Raw genomic sequence first — 21,823 nt, 5'->3', positions numbered from 1 at the left:
ATGTAGTCCCTTATAATGGGCATATCTTTCCTTAATTTGGGGAAATTCTCTTCTACAATCCTGTTTAAGATCTGATCAAACCATTAACCTGAGATTCTTTTCTTTCCTCTATGCCTATGATGTGTAAATTTGGTATTTTCATGGTGTCCCCCATTTCCTGTATATTCTATTCTTGTGTTTAAAAAAATTTTCATAATCTTTGCTTGAGTGGTCCAGTCCTTCAACTTTTTTGTCCAGTCTTGATATTGTGTTTTCCATTTTATTCATTCTATCAGTGAGGTTTTCTTCTATTCGTTTAAATTGGCTTATTGAGTTTGTTACCTCCTTCATTTCGGCATGTTTTCTTCAATATTTCTATCTCTGTTGTGAATTCAGTCAGAAGTTTATCCCTGTCTTCTTTTAGTTCTTTGATTTGTTTGTGTGTTCTTTAAATTTGTTGAATTCTTTGATCATGTTTATAATTGTTCTTTTAAATTCTGTGTCCTGGGTTATCTCTAGGGAGTTTTCCTTGTAGAATTCTTCTATAGGACTGGTGGTGCTTGGTGGGAACATATTATTTTGGTTTTCCCAGATTTGGGGGTCCACAAGGGTCCTAACAGGTAAGAGATGGTGGGTCTATGACTGTGCTCTTGGTTTTCATTTTCTGACAGTGTCTTTGTTTGGTTATACTGTTGATTGATAATTGATCAGAGTATAAAATCCAGGTTGGCAGTTTTTTGTATAGTTTCATAGGCAAGAGTTCATTGTTGTCAATTCTGTTTTTATCATAGCAAGTATTTTTAATCTATTAGTTTTCCTTTGATGTCAGACCTTTTTAAACTGACTGCTTTTTAGGAACTCCTCTGTTTTTGTTTTGTAGTTTTGCCACTATATTTGTATGTGTGCATTTACCCTTATTTACTATAGTCAGGATTGGTGCCTCTTGAATCTGAGGGTTTATGTCTTTCATTCCTGAAAATTGCTTATTACTGTTTTTTTTGCTGTTCCCAGGTTTACTAAAAATATTACAGAACACCAGAAAAGATTCTAACAGTTCCATGTATGTTTTGAAATCCATTCCAACTATAGGCCAAGTGACCTGTAGGTGGGAGAGGATACTTCAGCAATTTGAATCTTCCTCAGTGATCTGATCTGGGGCTGAGACCTCAGGAACATAATTATCTTTCTCCTCTCTCTCTTCCTCCTGCAACTTGATGGAGCTACCTTTCATAGGGCCTCTCTGATTCCACTTCACTAGATGCATGTCTTAGTCTACTATCATTTTATGGAGCTTGGAGCTTCTTGCTGGGGTTAATGGCAGTCTCCTAGAACACACAGTTGTTGGTGAAGTCATTACCCAGGCAACATACAGTACTTCGTGATGATGACTTGGGCTGCCTTCTTCACAGTTTTGGTGTGAATATGACCCTTTTTATTTTTAGACAAGGTCTCATTATATAGCCCAGGCTGGCCTGGAACTCTCTATGTAGAACATGCTAATCTTGAACTCACAGAGATCTGCCTGCCTCTGCCTCCTGAGTGCTGGGACTAAAGGTGTGCACCACCACTTTTGACTGTTGATCATTCTTTTCAAAAGTATTTCTTTTCAGGGCTGGAGAAGTGGCTCAGTGGTTAAGAACAGGTACTGCTCTTCCAGAGAACTAGAGTTCAATTCCCAGCAACCATATCAGGCAACTCACAACCACCTGAAACTCCAGCTCCTGGCGGTATCCAGTACCTCTGGCTTCCATGGGCACCTGCATTCATGTACACAGACATACACATAAACACATGATTTAAAGTAAAAATAAATCTTTAAAAATACTTCTTTACAAAGAATAAATTTTAAGATTTTAAAATCTTTATTTGCTCCTAACTTCCTACTCGCTTTCCTAGTTGCTAGAAAAGAATATCTGATTAGAGAGATGTGTGGTAAGTATTCCTAGTCTGTGCTTTTTTTTTTTAAGATTTAAAAAGAAAATGTGTGCATGTATGTTTGTGTGTGTGTGACCAGGTACCTGCAGAGGCCAGAGAGGGCACTGGATCCCCTGGAGCTGGAGTTACATTAAGTTGCTTGTGACTCATATGACATGGGTGCTGGGAACTGAATTCAGGTTCTCTGAAGAGCAGCAAGTGCTTTTGACCACCGAGTCATCTCTCTAGCTCTTAGTATATGTCTTTAACATGCCATGTTACCATATGTCACTTTCTTTTTTAAAAAACATTTTATATATGTGAGTGTTTTGCCTATGTACTTTTTCTTTTGTCTTTTTGAGACAGAGTCTCCCTTTAGCCCATCTGACCTGGAACTGGCTGTTTAGACCAGGTTGGCCTTGATCTCAGAGATCCACCTGCCTCTGCCTCCTGAGAGTGCTGGGATTAAAGGTGCATACCACCATGCCTGGTATTGCCAGCATGTATTTTAAGAGCACCATGTGCATGCAATGCTTTTGGAGGCTAGAGAGGGCCTGGAGTGGTTGTTAGCAGCCACTTGGGGCCTGGGAATCCAGGGTTCCTCTGGAAGAGCAGCCAGTGCTCTTAACTGTTGCGCCATCTCTCCAGCCCCCTAGTTTATGCTTTTAATATGTCATGTTTTAATCTCATTTTCTTTATCCTTCATTCTGGATACTTTATTTCATATTTGACTACAATTAACTCAAAGTATTTGTGGGTTTGGACATAAAATATTCCATAAAAATTGCCATTCCCGGTCTGGTGAGATGGCTTAGTGATTGTGAGCACTGGTTGCTCTTGCAGAGGACTTGGGTTCAATTCCTAGCACCTCCATGGCAGCTAACAACTATCTGTAACTCCAGTTTCAGAGGATCCATTGCCCTCTTCTGACCTCCACAGGCATCATAGAACATGGGTGTACTTATGTGCATGTAGGCAATACGCTCATACACATAAATAAAAATAAAATATTAAAAAATTACCATCCCCTAAATAACATACCAACTATTGATACAGCATTTATATATTGTATTAGATGCTATAAGTAATCTAGAGATTATTTAAACTGTGTAGGATGATGTGCATAGGTTTATACAGTAGTATACCACAAGGGACGTGACCATCTGGGAGGATTTTCACATTGGCTGTGGGAGTTGGGCCCTGGAATGAGTCTTCTACAAATACTGATGGACAACCAAATTTTATTTATTTTTTTGGTCTTTTTGAGACAGGGTCTCTCTGTCTCTCTCACTTGCTATGTAGACTAGCCTGGCCTTGAACTCAGAGAGATTAGCCTGCCTCTGCCTCCCAAGTGTTGGGACTAAAGACGTCCAGCACCACGCCTGGTGGGACAACCAAAAAAATTTTAAGCTATTAATGGTTATGTTTAACCAGTCCATTAAATTTTTTTAAAGTTATTCTTTTACTTCTAGAAATTCTACTTAAAAAAAAATGGCACCTCCTCCTAAGTGGCACATCTAGGTTGCAACCTCTACACCTAAGGCTCACAGAACATAGAAAAAGGAATGAAGAGAACACTAGCGCATCTTTCAGTTCTCATCAATGAAACTCCCTCATGCAAAAGGAATGTAAAAGGTCACAAATGGCCAAAACCCAGAGAATAAGTGTCTGCAGAGTGTGGGTCCTTGGACAGGATTCCTGTATTAAAATCCACCCGCTCAGGGACCATTGCAGAAGAGGACCTATGTGGAAGAGGGGGCAGAAAGATTGTAGAGCCAGGGAGGAGGTGCATGACCATATGGAAATAGCCCTACAGGCTCTTGGGACCCTTCTCATACAAACCTGCAGCAATGGTGTCAGCATGCACAGGACCCATGCAAACTCAAGCAGAAAAAACCCAGCACAGAACTGTGGAAAAGGACAGCAGGCCCCAATCTCAGTCGAAGGATCATTGGCAGCTGATTACTGCTGGGTGAGGAAGAGCTGATCTTAAAGGGAGGGACTCTAGATAGGCTGACTAGATCTCAGTGGATGAACTTGCACTGAGGGATATCTGGAGACACTAACATGACATGATAGGCCTTAACACAAATGACAGAATGTATGAATTCCAGTGGGGGGGGTGGGGGTAGGGGGACATGGGCAGGTGCCAAGGGGGAAGAGGTTATAAAGATGATTTTCTATATGAAAGACACAAAAATTCAATTAAAAAAAAGGTTCATCCTATTTCATAGTATCTTGATTTCTTAAGGTTTCATGTTTTCTATTGACTAGGAATTTTCTACTCTCTGCCCCCTGTTAATTTTATAAATTCTAAAAGTGTTGTATTCTCTCTGGGAGTATCTTTGTATGAATTCAAGTTCTTGGACTCTTAATCCCGCTGTTTGTGTTCCTTAATCATAGCAGATTGTTTTCTTGTGGTTTTGTGTGAGGAGTTTCTGTTGAGCAGGGCTGTGGTCTGTGTGATGGTTCCTCCTGTTGTTAAGCACTTCTCCCTAGTGCTGTCTTTGGTCTCCATCCAGCTGTTTTTCCTCTTTCTAAAAAGATTTATTTATTCATTTTATGTGAATGTTTGTGTACCTACATGTATGTGTGTGAATTACATGCTTACAGGTGCCCATGGAGGCCAGAAGAGGGTGTTGGAGCCCTTGGAGCTGGAGTTACAGGTGGCTATGATCTGCCATGTGGGTGCTGGGAACTGAACCCGAGTCAGTAAGTGTTCTTAACCACTGAGCCATCTCCAGCCCTACCATCTAGTTTTTGTGTCAGTTTAGCAGCCCTTCAAATAATGTAAATTTGAATCCTGAACTGCTAGCTTTGGTATTAGCAGGTACAAGCTGTGATTTTAAATTCTCAAGGAACATACTGCTTTTGCCATGGCCTACAGCCCAGCTTGAGAGCGACAAGCTTTTGTCACAGGTGGCAGCCATGCAACTGTACCACTTGGATCTCAGCTGAAGAACTTGCTATTCTCCTGAACCAGTGTAACCTACTCTAAATACTCACCCTTCTGTTGAATGTAGCTCTCTCCACTCAACAGAGAAGCTTCTTTTTACCACAGATGGAGGCTATTACAAAGTTCCACAACTGGCCGAACTGTGGAGGATAAGTGACTGGGGTGCCTTGCTATAATTGAAACATCTACAAGGGGACCCATACTCCTAAGCTTGGGAAACATAGAAGAGGGGCTGAGAAGATTGTAAGAGCCGGAGGCCCAGGACACCTGTTGCTAGTGTCTTCTAGACATGATAGGGAAGCTGCACCCATGCAGTCTCAACAGTCTGGTTGTCTAAAGAAGACCTGCACAGTGATACCACCAATTGGCATGCCGGTGTGGATATGAGAAATTTCAGGAGGTCCTACCTTTAGATGAAGAGTTGCAGGTGATCAGTGGCTACTAAAGGAGGGAGAATCAGTTTATTCCAGGGATGAGCTTCCTGATAGGTTATTCAGTCTCAAGTGGTCAGCCGTAAACATACATAGACACATGCACCACTAAATGGACTCAGTACATATATTTTTTATATGTGTAACTATTAAGGAGGAGGCCACAGTATTGAGAGGGAGTTGGGTTATGTAAATACAGTGCTCCTGGATGAAATTGTCCCCCCACCCCCAAAAAAGAAAAAGCGAAATTGCCGTTGATCTGCAGGAGTGACTGCAGCTCCACCTGTGAACCCGTTGGCAGATGGCGTGGTTTTCATGTTCTTCTTGGCTGGAACAGCCAAGGACTAAGTTTAGGGCCTGGTCATTTCTGCCCAGCACACAGTCCTTCAGTGGGTGGCACTTGCTCCAAAGTCTTGCTCCCTTGCCTTGCCTTTCATGGGTGTTTGAGTGTTGTGGCCTGAGACTTTCTCCAAAATCCTGCTTCCTCTTTTGGTCTTCCACAGGCATTATGCCCTACAAACAGTCTCGGGATTTGTTTCTCAGAGGACCCACTTTCATGTGTATATGGAGTGTTTCTGAACCTTGCATTTGCTGACAAGGACTTCAAGGGATTTTTGTGGAGTATGGTTTTGCCATGGCCTACAGCCATGCCCTTCTCAAGACCCAACCCAGACAGGTGCAACTTCTGTGCTTATAACCTGGGTGTGCTGTTTTCTCTTCATCTGGGCATATAGGTTTCCCTCTGTTTTAGTTTCAATTTGGAAAGCATCCATGTTTATTAAACCTTACACAGAATTTCACAGTGCTCATAAGTTATATGTTTGGGTCATACAATTCACAGTATTTGCAGTAAATATTTTTTCAAATTTAGTTTTTTGAGATGGTCTCACCCTGCAGCCCACACTGGCTTGGAGCATACTGCATATCCTAGGCTGGACTTGAAGTCATCCTCCTGCCTGTCAGTGCTGGGATTACAGACATGAGCTACCACACAGAAATTATTTGAGTACATATTAATGTTTAAATGGTTCTTTTAATATTTTAAAATATATGTAGGGGCTGGAGAGATGGTTCAGCAGTTAAGAGCAGTGACTGCTCTTGCAGAGGACCCAGTTCGGTTCCCAGCACCCACATGTATTAGTTACCTTTTCTGTTGCTGTGATAAAACACCCATTACTAAGGGAACTTATAGAAGAGTTTATTTAGCTTATGGTTCCAAAAGGGCAAGCGTTCATCATGGCGGAGAGGTGTGGTGGCAGAACAGAAAGCTGAGTGCTCAGATCCACAAGCAGGCACAGAGCAGCTGGAAATCCAGCAAGGCTTAATTAAGCACTGGCAAAGTCCTCCCCCAGTGACGTGCTTCCTCCAGTGATGCCACACCTGCCCCAGAGTGCCACCAACTGGGACAAATAACTTGGAGCCTATGGGGGACATTCTCATTCAAACCACCACAGCAGCTAACAGCTGTCTGTAATCCCAGTTCCAGGTGCTCTGACGCTCTCATCTGACCTCCACAGGCATTGTACAACATGGGTGCATTACATACATACAGGCGATACACTCATACACATAAAAATAATAAAAAATATTAAAAAATAAATGCACATAGTAGAATAATTTGGGTTAAAACAAACTTGACAGTTACACCAAAATCAGGAACTCTTGTTTCATAGCTGTCAAGGAGTAAAGGCCTCCTTCTGATTTGTAAGCCGTTGTCTCATTTTTAAATGGACAGCTTTCATCCACAAGGTAGGAGAGGGTCAGATAAGGTGACAGATGGAGTCTGCAGGGGGCTGGAAGAGCAGCAGGACTAGTGTCAGTTCCACTTGCAGAGATCAGGGGAGGCTGGGTGACTGTGAGCCAAGGCCCGAGGTGGGAGGTAGGCAGGAGTGTGCCAGGTGGACTGGGGGCAAGGTGAGTCGTGTCTGCAGTGGGGGTGCTGCTGTGCTCAGGTGCCAGTGGCTTAGGTGAGGTGAGATACAAATGGAGCAAGGCTGCTCCCCCTCTCCTTCCCTGTGAGGGATCAGAAATCCTGTGTTGAGGTTTGGATTTTTTTTTTGCTCTTTTTGAGACAGGGTCTCCCTGTAGCCTCAGCTGGCCTGGAACTCGCTCAGTAGACCAGGCTGGCCTCAATCTCACAGTAATCCACCTGCCTCTTCCTCCTGAGTGCTGGGATTAAAGGTGTGTGCCACCACGCCTGGCTGAGGTTTGGCTTTTTAAGTTTTTTATTTCTATTTTATGTGTATGAGTGTATTGCCTGCATGTGTGTGAGTGCACCCGTGTTGTGCAATGCCGCAGAGGTCAGAAGAGGCTTCGGATTCTCCGGGAACTGGAGTTAAGGACTGTTTGTAGCCATCATGTGGGTGCTGGGAATCAAACCCGGCAAGAACACTTAACCACTGAGCCATCTCTCCAGCCCCCCCCCTTTTTTTAGAGGTTTGGATTTCTGAAAAATATTTTTATGCATACGAGTGTTCTGCCTGTATTGTATCTAAATGTACCTGTGTCATGCAGTGCTCATGGAAACTAGAATAGGGCGTCAGATCCCACAGTTGTTACCCGCCATGTGAGTGCTGAACTGAACCTGGGTCCTCTGTAAAAGCAGCCAGTGCTTATAACTGCTGAGCTAGTTTTTTAACTCGAGGTTTGGGTTTTAACCAGAAGATAACGGGGAGGCAATAATGACCAGATTTACCAGGTATAGATCACCCTGGAGTAGTGCAAAGGGTAGACAGGCCCCAGTGGGTATTGGCAGTCACACTTTTGAGGCCCAGAAGACCTTCAGTGGTAAGAATGACAATGAAAATAAAAGTTATAGTTACAAGTGGACAGGACAATCTCAAGTGTTTTGTTTGGTCAACCAGGTCTTGCTTGGAACTATGTGAATTAGTTTGGCTTTGAACTTGTGATTTTCCTGCCTTTACCTCCTGACTGCCAGGATTACAGCCTGCTCCATGACACCCAGCTCAGAATTCTTGATGTTGACATGGTTAAACTGTAGCTTTAGCCATCTTTTCTTCTGTCATCTGGCAAGTGGCACCTCAGTCCAGGATGGAGGAATCTTTTATCAGGGGACCAAGTGCTGGCTTGATAGATTCTTGTATGTAAGTATGGGGGTATATCTAAGAGTGAAGGGACTGGGGTAGAGCAAGGGTACAGTGAACTGGGCAGACTCCTTGCAGGTTTCCAAGTGTTGGAGACATCTGTCGGGGAGCCAGATGGGAAACACAGCGGAAGGGTCAAGTTGGTAAGGAGTGAGGCAAGGTCATGGCTTTCCACCACAGGCTTGGTGGAACCTACCATCCCTTCTGTGTCTCATTCCCTCTGTGGAAAAATAACATGAAATAAATGAAAAAAAAAATTCCTTTAAAAAAATGACCAAGCCAGGTGTGGTAGCACACGACTTTAGTCCCAGCACTTAGGAGGCAGAGGCAGGTGGATCTCTATGAGTTCCAGGCCAGCTGGGGCTACAGGGAGACCCTGTCTCAAAAAGCCCCCCCCCCAAAGCAAAAAAAGTTTACGACCAAGACCAGACCAAGAATGTGAGGTGAAACAGTGAGGACTGACTGCTAGGTGGGTACACAGGTGCTGGTCTGGCTTCACTGCTGCTGGAGAGACTGCACCAAGACCAGGGTACCACAGGCATTGCTACCAGGCGAGAAGGGAATCGGAGGCCTTTGGTGAACATCCATTTTCCTGATACTCTATGGTTTTCCTTTTTTGGTCTTTTTGAGATAGGGTCTCCCTGTAGTCCCAGCTGTTCTGGAACTATGTAAATCAGGCTGGCCTTGAACTCAAGAGGTTTGCCTGCCTCTGCCTCCCGAGTGCTAGGACTAAAGGCGTGTGCCAACACGCTGGGCTCCTTGGTTTTCTCCAAGAATTTCCTTCCTATGCTCCTGAATATTATCTCAAATAAACTGTGGGTATGATTTGATGTGTTTGAATCCCTCTAAAAGTATGATTATCTGTATGGAACCAAATTTACCTGTGATCATCCATCCTTAGTTCTCAAGGGCAGTGGCCTCTTTGGATCCAATGTGAACAAGTGCTAGAGGGGGCTGATGAGCTGACATGTCCTCCTGGAGGATGTGTTTAGAAGCATCAGGAAAAATAACAGGTCTAAGAATGGATGGAATTCATCAAACTGCCTTGGTGCTGGTTAGGTTTTATTTTAACAGGAAGTTTCCTGTTCATTTGTTTTTCAAAATATCAGTTATATCAATATTAGAAGTGTAAACAGGTACAAAATATACAGTACATAGAAACAATTTTCTTAACTAGTCTATTCCTAATAAAAGTATGCAGGAGAGAGCTGAATGGGCACCATGGTCTCTGCCCTCTTTTGGGAGCCATTAACCATTTGGGCAAGAGGACCAGTGGCTGCTTAACATGGGAGTGGATGTGTGTGGGGTGGGGAAAGCATGGTAATGGACAGAAACCTCAGCCTATTTCTAATCTTACTGTAAAGATATTCCAGGTAGGCCTGAGAGAACCACTTACCCATTACCTGGCATTGCAGACTACCTCCTGAGTGCCCCAGTCATGAGTGAGCACACACTGGGAAGGCTGTTTAGCTGGCGCTGCTGAGACAGTTCCTCTGAGTCTTGGTGATCTGATCCATGGGTGTGGGGCAAATATTTTAAAGATGGCAAATCCCCAAACCTTTTCCCCTCTAAATCGCTGTTCCAGGAGCTGGGTCTCAGCTGTAGTTCTTCCCAGCTCTTGGTACACACTGCTCTAGATGAGAGGCTGTATCCCCTTTGAGCCCTTTATTTCCTCATCTCCAGAAAGAACCACCTGTCCTGCTGCTTCTTAGTCATGGTAACGGTTGAATCAGAAGCAAGGTGGAACCATTTTGAAAATGCACACACTACAGGATGGGCAGTCAACAAAAGCATCTAGGGGAGAAAGGTGTAGCCTAAGACGGTAGCCCTGGCTCTGTGTGACCACATGTGCAAGTGTTCAACACCTGACTTTGGCTTCTTCACCTCCATATCTAACACTACTAACAGTGCCACATGACTCTTCTTAGCCAGGCCCAGGAATCACATCCCACAGTGGAAGGTACCACATGGCATCAAATGGAGAAAAGTCAAGCCAGGGCTTTGGGGCCTTCTCAGGAGGAAAGCTGGCAGCTGTAAGAGCTGCTCCTAGCAGGGTCCTTACTGCTGAATACAGGCTGGTGATCTAGGCCCTGGGGCCCTCACCACCCAAGGCTGGAGGTCCAGATCAGTTGGCTAGACAAAACAGGGACTCAACTGCTACAAGACTGTGTGGTCCAAGGACCCACACCTATGAGTCAGTAGGGTCAGGTGAGTCCAGAGCCTCCTTACCCCAGTCACCTTTCTAAAGACTTGTTAGACAAGGTGGACACACACCCCCGAAAACAAAATTATACCCCACACGTCAACTGGTGCTGCTACCATTTTCCAGCTTTTTCCTCAAGAATGAAAAATAAAAAATGGGTTTGTAATTAAATTACATAAGATTCCAAGGTGTTCAGTTTCACAATCAGAATCCTACTTTGTTTAGAGGTGGTTTCTCTTTTTCCAGTGATCAGTTCAGCAACATGGAAATCTGATTCTCTGCCGAGTCTCCCCTTCCTGTCTCTAGGCTTTCAGTCACTCTGCTGTGTGCACACGGGCTTTGTACATAGGTGGCCTGCAGGTCGGGTAGGGGCCCTCACAGATCCCCACCATCAGTGGGTCCTAGGACACCGAGGCCACAAGTCCAGTCTGTCACGAGGTCTGTGGAGGCCAAGGGTCCTTTGGCTGCCGGGCTCTTGAAGGGATCTGGAGGCACAGGCAGTGGTGGGAGTGGCGGCCCATGGGCAGGTGCCTTGGCCACCGCAGGGTGGTTGCGCTGGTGCTTGCGGAGGTGGTCCTTGCGGATGAAACTCTTGCCGCACACGGTGCACGTGAAGGGCCGCACGCCCGTGTGCGTTCGGTAGTGGTCGATGAGCTTGGAGCGCTCAGTGAAGCGCTTCTCGCACTCGGTGCAGGGGAATGGCCGTTCACCAGTGTGCAGCATGCGGTGGCGGATGAGGTGCGCTGGGCGCGTGAAGCAGCGGCCACACTCCCCGCACCGCAGGGCATTGCTGTCCCGCGCGTTGCCGCCACTCCCCCCACCACCACTGCCGCTGCCAGAGGAGGAGGCCGCTGCGGAGCCCGAGCCCGCACTGTCGGGCACTGTGCAGCTGCGCTGGTGCGCGCTCAGGCTCACCTGTAGCTGGAAGCTCTTCCCGCACGTGGCGCAGGTGAAGGGCCGGCCTCCGGGGGGCGCTGCCGGGTGCTTCTTCAGCCCTGGCTTGTGGCCGAAGCCTTTGGTCCGCCCAGGGTATTTGCAGGGATCGTTGAAGGGTCTTGCGGCTTGGCTGGGGTCCAGGATGGCCTCTCCACCATCAGCGGAAAAGGGGAGCCCTTCGGTCATGGTCCTTGGGTTCAGGCCCACTGGAGGCTTACACCGGAAATTCCAGCCCCACCTGACCCCACCGAAGAGCCAATCCCCGGCAGTGGTCTCCTCCTGTGCTATGGCAGGACTGAGCTCACCAATGTCCCGCTCTGGCCTGGTGGGCTCTCGCAGCCCCAGCACCGGGTCCTGGCTAGGGAAGGAACTGCCTTGGCTTTCCCAGGCTCCCTCCTGGACAGGACTAGGAAAGAACCGTGCAGCCTGGCCTGGTGCAAACATTGTGCCATGCGCCTCCAGGTCGGTGGGGTGCACAGGCGTGGCCACCACCTCCTCTTCCTGGACTTCTGTTTTGATCACGATTTTTACATCTGCTGAGAGAGAAAGGTAAAGATCATTCGGGTCCTCATCTCTGAAGGAACTGATGCCGGGCATCTGGATCTGCAGCAGCTGCTCAGCCCCATGGACCACCACTGGGTCTTCCAACACCAAACCTCCGTGTCACGGCCTAGGAGAGCATTGTGTCTGGGTGTGAGGCAACCTCAAAGCCTCAGTGTCTTGGGCCTTGCTGACAGGAAGAGCAACCCTCAGATTTGGCCCCCCGTTTCTGTTTCCACTTTGCTATTAGTAAATTGTGAATTCATCCCAAGAATCAAGTATGGTGGCCATGTACCAACACTTGGCCTCTGAGGCCTCTGGGACTGTGCCATACCTCTGCTCTGTAACAACTCTATGTCAGGACATTTTTTAACCCACGGCTCCACTGAATGCCTAATTTCCCAGGCTATAGGAAGATAAACCTGGATAACACATCTAAAGGCATCTCAGAATACATCTGGCATGCAGTAAGCATGCAGGAAATGTAGCCACTGGCCTAAGGATGTAAATACTAGTGAATGAGTTGTGTTTCATTTTATTTAAATGTACCCAAGTTCCGTGCCAGGGCTTTACATCAGGGTTCTAGTCTCAGCATTTTGGGAGAAAGGGGTAGTGCCCAAAGAGGAGAGCAATTTTTATTAAGGTTATAGATAACTGGCCTTCAAAACAAGAGAAAGCGAGTACACAAATATGGTAGTTCTTTTCAACTCTGGCCTTTGTCTTTGGCAGTTCAAATGTCTAAGTGGTTTCAGTTCAGTTTGTTTACATCCATGCTACATGAGCCATAGATTGCCTGAGTCTGGGGAGAGGGATGAACCTTCAAGAAATCAGTTATCTGAATGAAAAGGAGCAGTCTGAAAGAAACACAGGCATCCACAAAAATGGCTGTTCAAACTAGAATTTTGAAGGTGATGGAGAACAGAAGGTACAATGAATCCTAGGATCGTAGACTTCTAAACACTTGCTGGCTCAAAGTTGGGGCAGTTCACCAGTAAGAACAGGGCTCCCAGGCTGGGGATTCACCCATTTACTCTCCTGCCACCCCCGGTACCTTCTGTGGAGGCTGCTGTGTTGAGCTTCAATGTCCCGTCTGAGCATGCTGAAGAGGGGTGGTGGGGAGGGAGATCTGCTTGCCAGGAAGTGGGTGGGATGGTGGTTGAAAAGTTGGAATGGACACCTGCAAGGAAGAGAGAACACAGCCTGTGGGTTAGGGAAGGACTTGGACAAAGGGAGAGTGGTGACAAGAAAGCTGTGGGAGGGGAGGGCAGCTAAACCCTGAAGGCCCCCCAGGGCTGTTCTGAATGACCACAATGCCTTAACCTATCTGAAGTCAGTGTCTTTTGCTCCATTCTCCAGAGCACTGGAAAGCTCAGGTATTACCAACTCATTCACCTTTTTCCAACAAGTGGTAGATGGTGATGTCCCTGCCCAAGGCAGGGGTCCACACAGTGTCTTCTGTGAGCCCTTGCCTCAAGGTGGAAAAATTTTCTAAACTAGTCATCCAGCTTTTCTGAGACCTCACAGTTGCCTATATGTTCTTAGGCACCTTCCCAACTCCTACCCTCAGCCCTTAAAACTAATTCCAGTGTCTAACCCCGTCTTAATTACTCACCAGAGTTAGCATCCGTGGACATGTCTCCTGCCCCAGAGTCCAGCTGGCTGAGACCCCAGGGCTCTTCCCCGATATCTGGCTGCCCAGCTGCCCAGGCCTCCACACCCAGAGCTTGCTGCTCCTGCAGCTGGAGCTCCCCCTCCTGCTTGATCTGCATCAGAAGGTCAGGGGCAGGAACTGGGGCTCCAGAGCCTAGGAAAGAGAGAGTATATGAGCCCTTAGCCCTGAGCTGGATGCGTACCCAATCGAGGGAACATAGGTGGGAAGAGAAGGCAACAGATCAGTATGGTCAGGCAGTGAGTGCCCGAGTGGTTAGGTGGCCAGAGGGAAGAATACCTGAGCTGCCCTATCTGAGCTGCTTTCACTTTTAATGCAAAAATGCCAGAAAAAAATTGAACTCCCAGTCCTACCTCATGCCCCCATTCACATGTATTTATATAAGCTTAAAAGATAGATTCCATATTTAACAAAACAATTAGGAAAGTGAGGGCCTGGGGATATAATACAGTTGGTACAGTGCCTACCTACTATATAGAAGACCTGGATCCAGTCCCTAGCAGCACATAAATGAGGCTTATGTGTGGTGGCACATCCCTATAATCCCAGCATTTAGGAGATAAGAGTCAGGAGGATCAGAAGTTCAAGGTCATCCTCAGCTACATAGAGATCAAAGCCAGCCTGGGATACATGAAACTCTGTCTCATGAAAAAGAGGCAGAGTGGAAGGCAAATGACCTAGAGAGCTCTTGACATACTAATAGCAAAGCCACTGTAGTCATCTTAGTAGATGACTTCTGTTTCTGGTAGATGGTTGGGTAGATGTATAAAGGACCAGAGAATCACCCCTCAGTATGGGACACGCAAAAATGCTGGGAAAAATACCAAAAAAAAAAAAAAACTATTATTTTTATGTGTATGCATGTATTGCCTGCATGTAGGTGAGTGCACCCATGTCTTGCAATGCCCATGGAGGACAGAAGAGGCTGTCGGATCCCCTGGAACTGGAGTTACAAACAGTTGTTAGCTGCCATGTGGGTGCTGGGATGCGAACCCGGCCGGGTCTTCTGCAAGAACAGCCAGTGTTCTTAACTGCTGAGCCATCTCTCCAGCCCCAGAAATACAAAAATTTTAAGCATGGATGACCTATAAATATAGTATGGTAAATGGGCCAGGAGCTGAGGGAAAGTCTACTTTCTGAAGTTAAGTTGGAGGACATCTGAGTTGCTGCTGCCTGGGTTTGAGGGAGTGTATGAAAGACTTAAGGTTAGAGCTAGAGATCCCATCCCATAAACCCAGGACCACAGAGGCCAACATTTCCTGTGGACTAAACTTATAAAACCTGACAGACTGGAAACTGCTGGCCCAGGCCCTGGCTCAAGATTGAGGGGGAAGAGGAACGAATGACCCCTGGCAGCTGACACCCACAGCCTACTATGCAAGGGTGCTTTCAGTCAGGTCTCTCAGTAGCAGTGTGGACCAAAGCATAGGATGAGCTGGCCTTGAGTCTACATTGGCACCAGGCAGCCAGCAGAGGTGCACACATTCTCAGAGCATCACATTCCAAACACAGTTTTTGAATAATGAACGAACTCAGGCTAACAAATCACCAAGCCAGTAGGAAAACCAGTCATCTCCAGCAAAGTCAAGAGAAATCAAGAACTACAGAGTACTATTCAGACTCTAGACATTGGAATTACATTTCCAAATAAAAGAATAGAGAGAATGGGGTTAAGGTAATGTTCAAAGAGAGACCACTGTTCATTCCACTCAAGATTTTAGGGTGGGGAAACAACAGGGATTAAAGCAGGAGAAAGAAACGAGAAAACCACATCCAGGCTGGAGATGGAGCTCAGAGGTACAGCACCTGCTTAGTATGAGCAAGGCCCTGGTTTGATCCCTAGCACTAGGAGGAGGCCCCCACATCTAGTTACACTGAGGTGAAACTGCAGATCCTCAAAGATCCCCACAAAAGTGAGAAAACAGGCAGGCTGCTCATGAGGAGGACAATTTCCTGACAGATGACTTTTCTCCAAGAACAGCCAAGTTAGAGAAGAAAAGGAGAAATTATCTTCATAGGCAAGAGAAAGCAACAAACTAGAATTCTGTCTTTCAACTACAGAAATCAAAGACATTTTCAGACATAAATAACTTCACGATTACACATAGCTGAGAGTGTATTGCCACTAGACTCAGAGTAACTTCTAAAGGAAGGAAAAAAAAAAAAACCTAAAGTCTTCTTTAGGAGAATGAAAACTGTAACTTGCAAACTAATGCAAAAAAGGCAGGAGTAAAGACTGGCACTCTAGGGGATATGTAGAAGAGGGTCAGCGGTACCATGGCCAGGGCAATGGTTTGGACCAGCACTACCTCACAAGATCACTCATCTTGTTAGAAGTGTTCCAGTAGCCAAACCAGAGAAGGGTGAAGAAACAGGTAAAATAAATTCCAACTTTATTATATTTAACCCAATATCACAGTGTGATTTCATCATATAATCAATATAAAGTAACTTAGTTTTTTATACATGCATCTTTCACACTTTTTTGGTACTTTTCACAATGTGATCTGTATTGTGTTCTTATGGTACCTGTCAAGTGCTCAACAACTACATGTAAAAGGTAAAGATGAGGCTAGGGAGATGGTTCAGTGGTTAAATGCTTGCCATGGAGGACCAGAGTTGGGATCTCCAGGAACCCATATAAATGCCAGGTGGGTGTGGAGACTTGGCTGTAATTCCAGCCTTGGAAGGTGGAGATGAGGTGCTCAGAGCATGCTGGCTAGCAAAATTAGTCATATCAGCAAGCTCCAGGTTTGATTAAGAGACGATGCCTCACTGAATAAGGTGGAAGACTGACTGATGGAGGATGATTCACTACATCAATCTTGGGCTTCCATATGCATGCACTCACACATGCAAAAACATGCATGCATACATGCATAACACATTAAAAATGGAAAAAAGCTAAAGATCATTGTACTGACAACTAACAAAAAGCAATCAATGTACTTTTTGCAAGATACATTATACTAAATCAGAATTAACAGAAGAAAATGATATAACTATCCAGAAAAAAATTCATTTTAAATATAAAAATATTTGTAGAAATAGGGATTACTACATCACAATTTAAAAATTTTTATTTTATGTATGAGTGGCTTGCCTGTGCATTTGGAAGTGCACCTATGTTGTGCAATGTCCTTGGAAGTCAGAAGAGGATTTTGTATTCCTTGGAACTGGAGTTATGGATGCTTGTGAACTGAACCCGGGTCCTCTGCAAAAGCAGTCAGTGCTTTTAACCACTGAGCCATCTCTCCAGCGTCTATATCACAAATTGATCCAGAAGATAAATTCTAAATTTAAAAAAATTTTATTTATATTTTTATTTTATGTGTATGTGTGTATTGCCTGCATGTAGGTAAGTGCACCCATGTCATGCAATGCCTGTGGAGAACAGAAAAGACTGTCATTCCCTGGAACTGGAGTTATGGACAGTTGTTAGCTGCCATGTGGGTGCTGGGATTTGAAGCTGGGTCTACTGTAAGAACAGTCAGTGTTCTTAACAGCTGAGCCATCTCTCCAGCCCAATTCTAAATTTTAAAAATATATTTTATTTATTATTATTTTACATGTATGAGTGTATTGCCTGCATGTATGTGAGTACACCCGCGTTGTGCAATTCCACAGAGGTCAGAAGAGGGCTTTGGATTCCCCTGGAACTGGAGTTAAGGATGGTTCGTAGCCGCCATGTGGCTGCTGGGAACTGAACCCAGGTCTTCTCCAAGAGCAGTCAGTGCTCTTAACCACTGAGCCATCTCTCCAGCTCCAATAATTCTAAAATTTAAATAAAATAAAATAGCCTCAAAAGAATAAAGCAGACTGAAAATTCTAAGGGGGAAGGGAAAGATCCACCCATGCTGTGGGGGAGTTTTGACACTTATCTTTTGGATGAATCTTATCAATAAAGGTCACAGGGAAATGTAGCAGCACTATTAACAAGCCTGACCAAATCGACCCGAATAGAAACCAGACACAAGGAGCTACCTGCTACTCAAGCCACACAGCACATGAGGGTTCTAGGCTATAAAGCAAATATCGGACTGGAGAGTTGGCTCAGTGATTAAGAGCACTGACTGCTCTTGCAGAGGACCCAAGTTGGAGTCCCAGCACCCACACAGCAGCTAACAACCATCTGTAACTCCAGTTCCAGGGGAATCTGATGCCCTCTTCTGACCTCCAATGGGCATTGCATGACACAGGTGCACTTATATACATGCAGGCATGGTTTCTAGGCAGAAATATCAACAAATGATAGACAATTGCTTTTAGAATACACTATTAAGAATGTCTTCAGATGGATCTTACCTGAGAAAACAAATGATGAAAGCCAGTGAACTAAGGTATTTATTAGTGATAATTCAGAGTACTGTAGTTTTTATCTGTAGACAAGGGAGCTTTCCACAATGCCCCTAATATCAGAAGTTAACCTGGGCTATGGAGCCTGTACTGAGCAGAGCAGCAAGGGCACCTGGTTCCAGGCACTATGCTGGTCCAACTCTTTTTTTACATTTTATTATTTTTATTTTATGTGTATGAGTATATTGTCTGCATGTGTGTAAAGTGTACCACGTTGTGCAATGCCCAAGGAGGTCAGAAGAGGGTCTCAGATCCCCTGGAACAATTGTTAGCCACCATGTGGGTACTGGGAATCGAACCCAGGTCCTCTACAAGAGCAGCCTGTGCTCTTAACTGCTGAGCCATCTCTCTAGACCTATGCTCCTCCAAGTTTTGCTCCTCATTTCTGCAGTTGGGTAGGTGACTTCACACTACCGGAGGCTGGCTGTGTGAAGGGTAGAGGATGAAACAGCACCTCCATAGAGCTACTGCTGCAGGGGAGCGGTATGTCCTACCCCCAACTCCCATAAATCAGCAACAAACAGAAATTGAGCCAGGAGCAGTGATGCACACCTTTCATCCCAGTCCTTGAGAGGCAGAAACAGGTGGATCTCTGAAAGTTCCAGGCCAAAAAAGAAAAAGAATTATAACCCCCCAAAAGTGTACCACCTTCCTGGGATAAAATTATGAGGTTTCACTGAGACATTATAGGTAAAACAAAGCAATTGAAGATGTCAAGAATAACATGACTCCAAAAAGCCAGTGTCAATTTTCTGCAACTTCAACCAAAACCCCAATTGGATTTTTCATGGTACTTGGTTCCTCACAATGGAAACAGGAAAAGAACAAAGTGCTAGTAAAAGAGGACCAAGATCTCACCCTCGGCTCACCAGAAAATCTATTCTATGGGTTAAGAACTTGAATATGAAAAGCAAGACCTGAAAACTTTCAGTAGGAAATACAAGATGGTATATTATGAGCTGAAGGTTGGGAAACATTCTTAATTGCTGAAGACACAAAAGGCTCAACCATATAGGAAAAGACTGGCAAATCCAAGTACAGAGAAGTGAGAAGCACCTCTGCTTTCAAACCACAGATGACACAGCTCTGGTAGAGCACCTGCCCTGAATTCCAGCTCCAGATAAAGTATCAGCCAGCAACATATACAACTGATACAAAGATTCATATTCAGAAGACATAGAGAACTCTTAAAATCAGTAAGTAAAAAAAAACCAAACAAAAATAGGCAAAGGACATAAATAGACATTTCATATAGAAAAAAGAATGGCCCAAGAATATAGGACACGATGCTCAACCTCACCTATGTGGAACATGCATTTTAAACTGTTTACTCCCACCTGATGGTTAGAATGAAAATAGCCTTTCTAAGACTGGTGAGAAGAGGCAGCACCAGAGAGGAGCCCTCGAGTCTTGCTGGTAACCCCACTCCATGACCATGTGACACTAGATAGTGTTAAAATCACATACACATCTTTTCTGTGGCCCACCCTCTCGGGTCCATTCTCAGGCCTAGAGAAACTTTTACAAATACCCAAGAATGGTCACCACCACACTGTCCTTAAAAGGGAAACAAAACCCAAACAAAAAACTCCACAACCCCCACAACAAACTGAAACTTAAAAACAATACAAAAATACAAATACTCTCCAGCAGTAAGAGGATTAAACACAATGTGTTAAGCCATGAAAAAAAAAAAAAAAAACATACACACACACACAGAGTAAAATGTAAAGTAAGGCAAAGGATAGACTCACTCAGTTTCTGCTTTCTGTTTCTAAGAAGGGAGGGCTGTCATGAGGAAGGGACCAAGGACTCTGGAAGGTTCTGGTTTTGCTCATTTCTTATGCTGAGTGTTTGGAATACAGTGCTAACACCACTCTATATGTTTCATGAACTTAGGTCTCTGTATATTTTTGTTACAATCACTACTGAAAAAGAAAAAAAACCCACTATTGGATAACATTTGTTCACAGTAAAAACTTCGGCTAGGGGATGTGGGGTTGTAGCTCAATGTAGAGCACTTGACTACCATGTGCAAGGCCCTAAATTCAACTTCCACATAACTGTACAGAAAAAACCCAAAACCTTTGGCTAGCCAGAAGCAGAAGGAATGTGAGTAGGTATGCACATGTGTGTGTCTCTGTGTGAGACAGAGGGCAGAACCCAGGACGTGGTGGATATTAGGCAAAATTGCTACCACTGGGTTACATCCTCATCCTTTATTTATTTATTACTTTTTTTTTTTTTTGACTCACTCACAGTCTTGACCAGCCTGGAACTTGGTAATGACCAGGCTGGTCTTGAACTCCCAGAGATCCACCTGCTTCTGCCTCCCAGTGCTGGGATTAAAGGCATGTACTAGCATGCCTGGCTTGAAGAGGCTTTTAAAGACAATTCCTAGCTAGATATGGTAGCACACACCTATAATCCTGAGACCCAGTAGGCAGGTAACCAAGGAAACTGCAGCTGTTCTCTTGGTAGCTGTCCATGGTCAAAATGCCTCCTTGTGCTAAACATCCTTAAGCTGTAGTTAGGTTGTTCCCATTAAAAATTAGAGGCACAGCCAGGTGTGGTGGCTCATGCCTTTAATCCCAGGACTTGGGAGGCAGGGGCATGCAGATGTCTGAATTCAAGACCAGTCTGGTTTACATAGTGAGTTAGTGAGTTCCAGGCCAGGGACACCCTGTCTCAAAAAAGACCTTAAAAAAAACAAAGAAACAATAAAACCCTAGAAGGGAGATCTAGTCATTGTGATTTGGGAGAAGAAAATGGGTCACCTTACCATGAACATGCTTCTTACCTCATAAATATTCATAAAACGTCATAAAGAATAACAAACCCAAGATTTTTTGCTGTACCTTAGCCCTGGTCAGCTTGCTCTCAGAGCCATCAAATACACTGTTTCTTGGCCTCACTTTGCTAAGCAAATTATTGCTAAAACTGAGCCTCTCTGCTAAATTCCTTTTTTTTTTTTGGTCTTTTTGAGACTGGGTCTCCCTGTAGCCCCAGCTGACCTGGAACTCAGAGATCCACCTGCCTCTGCCTCCCAAGTGCTGGGATTAAAGGCATGAGCCACCATGCCCAGCTGCTAATTAGCTGCCATGTGGGTGCTGGGATGCGAACCCAGGTCTTCTACAAAAACAATGTTCTTAACCACTGAGCCATCTCTCCAGCCCTTCTGCTAAATTCTTTAAGAAGACAAGAACTCTTGGGGCTGGAGAGATAGCTCAGCATCCACACTGGGCAGCTCACAACTGTCTGTAACTCCAACTCCTGTGGATCCAGTGCCCTTTTCTGGCCTCAGTGGGCACCTGCACATATGTAGCTTATACTCACACAGACAGTGTTCCCAACTGCTGAACCATCTCTCCAGCAACTACTACTACCCTGACCAAATTCCTTGACCAGAAAAAATGTTACACAATTAAAAAAAGAACGTACAAGTCCTGGGGTTTGACCCCTAGCACTGCCAAACAAAGGGGCTATTTGTGTGAAGGATCAAAAAAATCCGAGAATGGGCTGGGCGGGGTGGTGCATGCCTTTAGTCCCAGCACGTGGAAGGCAGAGGCAGGCAGATCTCTGTGAGTTCAAGGCCAACCTGGTCTACATAGTGAGTCCCAGGCCAGCTGGGGCTACAGGGAGACCCTGTTTCAAAGACAACAACAAAATCCAAGAACATCAAGTAGACAACTCACTAGACCTAGTGAGATCATTTTTTTTTTTAAATAAATGCAA

General features: G+C 45.0%; 1 protein-coding gene across 2 annotated transcripts in view; it reads right to left on the bottom strand.

Annotated features, from left to right (window-relative positions):
• Positions 1–9,291: 9,291 nt before the first annotated feature.
• The window catches only part of Znf746 (zinc finger protein 746), a 20,270-nt gene continuing 7,738 nt past the window's right edge, over positions 9,292–21,823 (bottom strand). Inside the window, exons 4-6 of one of the 2 annotated variants that reach the window (XM_029563911.1) lie at positions 13,676–13,867; positions 13,115–13,240; positions 9,292–12,056 (exon numbers count right to left, since the gene is read on the bottom strand). In XM_029563911.1, coding sequence (XP_029419771.1) covers positions 10,963–12,056; positions 13,115–13,240; positions 13,676–13,867 — 1,412 coding nt within the window. In that variant the 3' untranslated portion in view covers positions 9,292–10,962. Of the gene's footprint in view, positions 12,060–13,114; positions 13,241–13,675; positions 13,868–21,823 lie in introns of both variants that reach the window. The other variant, XM_029563910.1, reaches the window with a different exon arrangement.

The sequence above is a fragment of the Nannospalax galili genome, unplaced genomic scaffold (assembly GCF_000622305.1).
Source record: "Nannospalax galili isolate Female #2095 unplaced genomic scaffold, S.galili_v1.0 scaffold1217, whole genome shotgun sequence".
In the NCBI taxonomy this organism is placed as follows: Eukaryota; Metazoa; Chordata; class Mammalia; order Rodentia; family Spalacidae; genus Nannospalax; species Nannospalax galili.
This window is presented reverse-complemented; position numbering and strand designations above follow the sequence as displayed.